This window comes from Bactrocera latifrons, unplaced genomic scaffold (assembly GCF_001853355.1).
Source record: "Bactrocera latifrons isolate USDA-ARS-PBARC rearing strain unplaced genomic scaffold, ASM185335v1 scaffold_74, whole genome shotgun sequence".
In the NCBI taxonomy this organism is placed as follows: Eukaryota; Metazoa; Arthropoda; class Insecta; order Diptera; family Tephritidae; genus Bactrocera; species Bactrocera latifrons.
This window is the reverse complement of record NW_017537423.1, coordinates 324,641-332,433: the sequence shown is the minus strand read 5'-3', so window position 1 is coordinate 332,433 and position 7,793 is coordinate 324,641. Positions and strand designations below refer to the sequence as shown.

The following is a 7,793-nucleotide window of genomic DNA, read 5'->3' as shown; positions in this document are numbered from 1 at the left end:
ATGCAAAGTGATGTTGCGTTATTTTGCATTTAAGGTGACGATAAGATTTTAAGTCCACAATCATGGAGTCCAATTCTGTCCATTATTTAAGCACTGGTGCAACTTGATGCTTGTCAATCACTTAAAGAATCTTGTTTGGTTAATCCCAATCATAAGAAGTTGCAAATTGCAGTAAAAGGGATTGTCGATAGACGACAAACATTAAAATATGATATGAAAAAAATTCTCATTTCATCCAACAGTCGGCTTTTGTAAAATGCAGAAATGTTTCGTATTACTCATACTTTGTCGTTGATATAAATATGTAAAGTAACGGCCTGTACATCTTATCTTCGTGCCCATGTCGTATTAGACACTCGGCAATGAATATAAGTAGTCCATACTTTCCGGGGGGGTAAGCTTCTTGTAGTTTTTAATTTGCCATTATCTGATTAATTTCCCTCATAAAAAATTGCACTTATCACACTCATTCATTTATTTTACGAGTACACTTTTCAGAAAGTACAACAACAAACTTCTATTTTTTACATACATAGCTTATCTTTATAAGTACCTCCATCGAATTTTTAAAAAGTATTAAAGCCTAAATGTTAAATATAATCCATGATTACATACACATATATAGGTATGTATATGTTCATAAATCCATAATTATTCCCCATAAATTTCAACTCACTTATCTCATATGCACACATGTATAACTAAATTTTCGGTAAATATTTCCTGGGTTGTGGGTTTGATACACAGTGGGATTTTTAAGGCTTAGCACAGATGGTCTCAAAATTCGAGAAAGTCGTAAAAGTACGCAGTGATCCTGAGTTTCCACTAATCTGTGGCTTCGGCTATTAGAAAAATTTTAAATTATAAAAATCTCTCAAATTGGCTCTAACCCTACTTTTCTTGTATGCCTGGCCTACAAGAATAAGCCAATCGAACCTATAGTTTTTAGACTGATAATGTTTAATTTCTCCGAAAAGAGCATACGAACTTGAAAGTTCTGCCATTAAAAATAACACCACTTTTATAATAATGTGAAAGGCGGTCTGTCAAAGACGGTGGTCGCAACTCTTCCGCATTCCATTTTTTGAATTCTTATTGATGAGAGAAGAGAGCTGCAAGCTTATAGCGGCTCCATAGTCCTAGAATCACTATAGTGTGGGAACTAGTTTGCATCAGTTCACTTTCAGTTGTGCTTTAGTTTTAGCTCGGTTGCGATAGATTTGTTGCTGGATATACTCAAAAATGCCCTCTGTGAATATTGGTACAATTAATGTAAATCCACTGATAAGGTCATAGTGTAAAGTCTATCAAACAATTTCGGTAGCCACTGTTAAATTCAATCAACTGATAAGATTTTCCCCGTTGGGACCTCTGGAGACGCCGGGCAAGAATTCAGTGTTTCAAAAATGTTCCTCACGCTCGGTTTGCTCGTGGTCGCGACGGTTCTTACCGTCGCAGTGCTGACATACAAACTTAAATTTAAACATTTGATAGATGTGACGCGCGATATACCCTCACCGCCGACATTGCCCATTATAGGACATGCGCATTACTTCCTCAATAAACCACCACATGTGCAAATCCAAAAACTGAATGAATTACTTGAGATCTATGGTAATACTATGAAAGTTTGGCTGGGTACCGAATTGAATGTAATAATGTGCGATGTTCAGGATGTGGAGGCGGTTTTGGGTTCGATGGCATTTATTGAGAAAGCGGGCGAGTATAAAAGGCTGGAACCATGGCTGAAAGAGGGACTGCTCGTCAGTGGTGGGCGCAAATGGCATAAACGCCGTAAGGCCATAACTCCGGCTTTTCATTTCAAAATCCTTGATCAGTTTATCGAAGTTTTTGAGCGAGAATCACGCGCCTTGGTCGCCAATTTAGAGTGCGAGTGTCGTTTGAAGAGCAATAATGGTTTCAATTTATACGACTGGATAAATCTCTGCACGCTGGATACGATTTGTGGTAAAGTGTTGTGTATTTATGTTCTGTGTATTAAAATAAGAGGTACTCTCAAGACCATAAACTGGTTTTTCGCTTAGCAATGGTGTAAGCTTCAGAAATGTTAGAATAGACATGATGAAGACTGTGACGCCTGAAAGGTTTTTTATAAATAACCATTGCCCCACCACTTAAGCCCGTTTGTTAAAAAAAAGCCAGACAGTGACGTTGAATTAATTTGTTTACGATTTTGTATACAAAAACTATTTTGTTTATATATTTTGATATTTTTAACGTAGAGGCGTACATAGGCGTAATTGAATAGTGTAAAATACCATATTTCTTTCCAAGACATGAGACGAGACAAATGTTATCATACATACATACTTATATACTTAATATATGTATATGTTTCAGTGTGTCTGAAACTGTGATAACACTCTGCATTCCTCAATCGATTTTGTCTCACACCGGCCAATGACATCAACCCGTGTCTCATTTTCCTGTAACAGAAATTTATTGAAAAAAGTAAAATATTTACAGGGTTTGCCCGGAAAGTAATAGGACTGAGTTAATTTAAAATAATTTATTGAACCAATCTTTACAATTCTTTAAAACTTTCGAATGCCTTCTGCATCCATGTAGCGCATCTATTTCCGCGATTTTCAAGCATTGAAGGCGTCACGGAAGGCGTTCTCCGGAATAGTCCTGAGAGCCAAGACGCATGCCGCTTGGATCCTCTCTGTCGTCTCAAAATACTTGCTTTTCATCGGTCTTTCAGGCCACGAAACAAACAAAGTCCGAAGGGGACACACCTGGGCATGCCGGCCTTAGTTAGGTAGCTGTTCACAAGTAAGTCGGTGTGAGCCGGGGCGTTGTCGTGGTGCTACGCTCAATCGGCTGCGTTTTCTTGTCGGACCCAATTGACCCTTCGTTTGAGTCTCTTGAGGACTTCCACGAAAATTTGGCTTAGACGGTTTGTACAGGAGGAACAAATCCATGGCGGACGATGCCTTTGATGTCAAAAATGACAATGAGCATCATTTTCACTTCGGATTTGCTCATTCTTTCGGTATTTATTAGCGATCTCTTCCCGGCCCTCCTAAAATGACTGGTTGTTGTTACTTACCTTTAGTGTTATTTTAAAATAATTTTTAAATTTTCACTGCCTTATTTTTTTCTTTTTATTTCCTTTTCTCTTTCAGAAACTGCTATGGGTGTATCTGTGCATGCGCAAACTAATGCTGATTCAGAATATGTGCAAGCCGTCAAAACGTAAGTTTTTAATATTTTTCTTAGCAAAAAAAAATTTTAGGTTTTTCTTATTTTGAAAACACAAATTAATTTCTAAAATTCGGAAATTCCTTTTCGAATTATAAAACACAAAATTTTTGTAAAAACAAACCTCCTGCAAGCACAGCATCTCTACCGTGATACACAAACGCATGTTCGACATTATCTATCGCTTCGATTTGACTTATCGGTTTACCAAATTGGCACGTGAAGAGAAGCGTGCCTTGTCTGTTCTGCACGGCTTTACCGAGCGTATTATCATGCAGCGGCGCGAAGAGTTGCTACGCGCACAAGAAAACACGCTTAATGCAAGTACCAACAAAAACTCCACAAACGGTTATAACGCAACGGACAATGAGGCCGATGTAGGCGCCAAACGCAAACAAGCCTTTCTCGACATCCTGCTGCACGCGGAGATCGACGGCAAGCCGCTGAGCAACTTGGATATACGCGAAGAGGTGGACACATTCATGTTCGAGGGACACGACACCACCTCATCGGCGATCACTTTCTTCTTCTACAACATTGCCACCTATCCGGAGTGTCAACGGAAGTGTTACGCGGAGATTGTCGACATTTTCGGCAAGGACACAAGCAAGCCGGTGACCTATGAAGCGTTAAATAACTTAACTTATGTGGAATTGTGCATTAAGGAGACGCTACGCTTGTTTCCTTCGGTGCCGCTGTTGGGTCGGAAAGTAACGCAGGAGTGTGAAATAAGTGCGTAGATTGTAGATTGTTTGGGTGCGTGTTGCGTATTGCTAATATTTTTTTTCGTTTCCCACTCTTTTGGAAGATGGCAAAGTTTTGCCTGCTGGCACAAATATCGGTATCTCGCCGCTATATTTGGGACGTCAGGAAAGTATTTTCCCCGATGCGAACATCTTTAAGCCGGAACGGTTCGATATTTCTAATGATGCGAAGAAAATGAATCCCTACGCGTATATTCCGTTTTCAGCTGGCCCGCGTAACTGTATCGGTCAACGTTTCGCCATGTTGGAGGTAAAGAGTGTCGTGACAAATGTGCTGCGTCATTTCGAGGTTGAATTTGTGAGTGATGGCACGGAAGGACCGATACTTATAGCTGAGCTAATACTGCGTACCAAAGATCCTTTGATGTTCCGTTTGAAACCGAGGATTTACTAAAAAATCAAGTTGGCAAAACGTTACCAATTCTACGGAAAGTATGAAGGATTGATATAATGCAACACACCGCTAGACTAACTAATAATTATACTCATCTATTTAATTATAAATCTTTATTATGAAATTTTGTTTGTATATTTCATCTCTTTTCAAATCGTATGTAGCGCTCAAAAGTACAACTGGACTCCTTTTCCTCTAAAAAATAGTTTTACCTCGTGGTTAGTTTATTTTTCGTTGGAACTATTAATGTTTTAGGTTAGCAGGTTTCTAAATTTGCTGAAAAAGTTTTTCATGGAGTTAGCTAATTTTTTTTTTGACCTTCGGAATACAATCGCAGCACTTAATTCTTTTCCTTATTTTACTTACAAGTTCATGGGTTCCGATGCTCTTCTTGTTCCCAATTATTTAACCAATTATTTGACCTTCAGTCCAGATCGCTCAATCAACCGAGTTCTTTTCATCTATATGGCTTTGCAGGCAGTCATATCTAAACTATCCTATATTCACTTTTATTCGAAATGTTTTTCTTTTGATTATTTTCCATAGCATTTTTTGTTCCTTCCATAATTTTCTGCATTTCTAGATTTCTTTTTTGTCAGAATCTCCTCCATTTGAAGAAGAAGGGCCACTCTTAGGACTTTCTTGAGGGTTCCAACCCAGAGCTTGTCGGCAAACTTCTGTAACAGCTTTTCGCGGTGTGAAATCTATCTACAGAGTTTGTCCGGAAAGTAATAGGACTGATTTTGTTCCGTCGCGACTGTACTTCGGAGTGTGCGTGCACCGACTGGATTCGGTAGAGGATGTTCCTAGCTAACGAACGAGCGGCTGGTCAGTCGTCTCCGACGAATCATGGATCTTGAGTGTGATCCCGAGACAAAGAGGCAATCTTACGAGTGGCACACGCAATTCCATAGTGAAAACGATGCTCATTATCTTTTTTGACATCAAAGGCATCGTCCACCATAAATTTGCTCCTCCTGGACAAACCGTTAACGCCAAGTTTTTCGTGGAAGTCCTCAAGAGACTCAAACGAACCGTCAATCGGGTCCGACAAGAAATCGCAGCTGATTAGAAATTGCACCACGACACCGCTTTTCTTGTGAACACCTACCTAACAAAGGCCGGTATCCCAACACTTCTGCAGTCCAGATGTGGCCGCCCGGACTTTTTTTGTTTCCTTGCTTGAAAATATCGATGAAAGGCAAGAATTTCGAGACGACAGAGGGGATCCAAGTAGCATGCACCTCGACTGTCAAGGCTTCTTCGATGCTTGGAAATCGCACTGGCAGCGCTGTATCGACGCGGAACGAGCATATTTTGAAAGTTTTAAAATAATTGTAACGATTTTTTTAGTAGTAGTTCTTAGTTCATTTCTTAGTTCCTAGCATCATTTCATGGTTTCTTGTGAATTGCGAATTTCGGGTTTCCCCAACTTGACGTCTATTTTGCGTAAAGTTTTTCTACTCACAAGCAAGCTAATAATTTCTTCCCATCTAAACAAGTTTTCAAAGCTAAGCAGTAAATAATTTGAATATTAAATAGAGACTTCAGCCAAAGTCGAACCTGACTTACAGAACTATACAAACGCATCTCTTGCTTGCTACATATGTGCGACAGTTTGTATGCCTATAAGCGTAAAGTTTTGTTTTAGTAAAAACTGTGAAGTTGTGTGAAAACTGTGTTAATTAAATTTGGCTTTTATTTATATTGTATTACCTTTAAAGCAATCACAATGATTTTGGAAAAGCCTGTTTTGCCTCGCAAGCTAAATGCATTGCCCCTGTCGGACAGGCTACACGCCAATTGGCAATATTCTTTTGATTGTCCAGGTCAGGCAAACAAACAGAGCCTGTCAATCTTTCATATAGTATTTTTCCATTGAAGCTTTGGACTGTTAAATAAGTGCTTATGCTCTGTCAGATACTCATATGCCAAGCGTTAACCCGAATAAAGTTCGTCGACCCACATAATACTAAGCCTACATATACATATGTATACTTGCACATATGATGGATTTTTTATTTAAATTAAGTTTAATAACATTTATTAGTTCGTAATCGTTCCATATCGATCAAGTTCAATGTTTATGTGTCAGTGTGTATGCTTGTGTGTATGTAGGTCGAGGAAGTCAGCTAACCAGTATAAATGCCTCTGCGCGCGCGCCTTTCGTAGCCAGTGACTTCTAACCATTCGAAGCGTGTGTATGTGGGGTGCGCGTAACTTACGCAAACCCAAACGTGAAAGCACGAACTGTGTTTACTTTTAATAAAAAAAATATTTAAAATTTTTCGTAAATTAAAAAACTGTGATGTTTTCGGTTCCCCTGATACTCGTGTTCAGTTCGCTTGTCGCATTGCTCACCTATTGCTACGCCAAGTACGCTCGTCTGTACGTCTTAGCCAGCCGTTTTAGCGGTCCACCGGCATTGCCCATCATTGGCAATGCGCTAACCTTCCTCAACATCGAAGCGCATGAGTTTGTAAGTCGCTGCTTAGAATTGGGTGATAAATATGGCAAGACGTTTCGTTTGTGGCTGGGTCCGCAGTTGAATATAATCGTACACGATCCGCACGATGTCGAAGTTTTGCTCAGCTCAAATAAGCTGGCGGTAAAAGCGGATCAATATCGTTATATGAAATGCTGGATGCACGACGGTCTGCTGCTGTCGCGTGGTCGTAAATATCAACAGCGTCGTAAACTCGTGTCCCCGACATTTCACTACAAGATGCTGGACAATTTTCTCAGTTGCTTTCAGGAGCATTCCTTGGAGTTGGTGCAGCAAATGAGGGGACTATGCATGGACGGTTCACCCTTTGAGTTGCGTCACTTTTTGGGCCTGTGCATGTTGGATACGATTTGCGGTGGGTTTTTAGCTGTGTGGCGGGTTTTGCGTAAATGATTGAATGTACTTCTTTCATAACTATAATTCCAGATACGGCGATGGGTGTGCAGCTACAGACGCAACGTAATGCCAATTCAGAATACGTGAAGGCCTTAAACAGGTAAAGCAAACTCGACAAGAGCTTATTAAGATTTAGTTCAAGTGTACAATGAAACTTTACTTGCGGGTTGTGTGAAAAGGGTATGTATGTTTGAAAGGAAAGACCAGACGATTTCCAAAATGGCACAGTAAAGTCAAGCGTGCAACGAAGCCGATGGTTGAATTCGGGGTTTCGGGACTTGCACAACAAAGCTAAATTTTCATCAAAAACATTATTTTTGAATTCGGGATTTTCAAGACTAAATTAAATTTTCTTCGAAAACTTTATTTTTATACAAAAACAGCTTAATTCTACCAAACATGCGAAATCCCGTGCCGATTGTGAATTCGGGATTTTCACAACTAAATAAAATGTTCATCAAAAAGATAATTTTTATGCAAAAACACAATTTCAATTCGGAATTATTAC

At 39.5% G+C, this 7,793-nt stretch overlaps 2 protein-coding genes across 2 annotated transcripts in view; both read left to right on the top strand.

The window, feature by feature from the left end:
- Positions 1–1,406: 1,406 nt before the first annotated feature.
- On the top strand, positions 1,407–4,507 carry LOC108976219 (cytochrome P450 4d1). The gene is made up of 4 exons (XM_018945168.1): positions 1,407–1,968; positions 3,150–3,219; positions 3,365–3,957; positions 4,034–4,507. Exons 1-4 carry the CDS (start codon positions 1,407–1,409, stop codon positions 4,381–4,383), a joined length of 1,575 nt encoding a protein of 524 aa, XP_018800713.1. The 3' UTR covers positions 4,384–4,507.
- Positions 4,508–5,363: 856 nt separating this feature from the next.
- LOC108976221 (cytochrome P450 4d1-like) overlaps positions 5,364–7,793 on the top strand; it is a 4,721-nt gene continuing 2,291 nt past the window's right edge. Inside the window, exons 1-2 of the mRNA XM_018945170.1 lie at positions 5,364–7,244; positions 7,316–7,385. Coding sequence (XP_018800715.1) covers positions 6,692–7,244; positions 7,316–7,385 — 623 coding nt within the window. The 5' untranslated portion in view covers positions 5,364–6,691. The remainder of the gene's footprint in view (positions 7,245–7,315; positions 7,386–7,793) is intronic.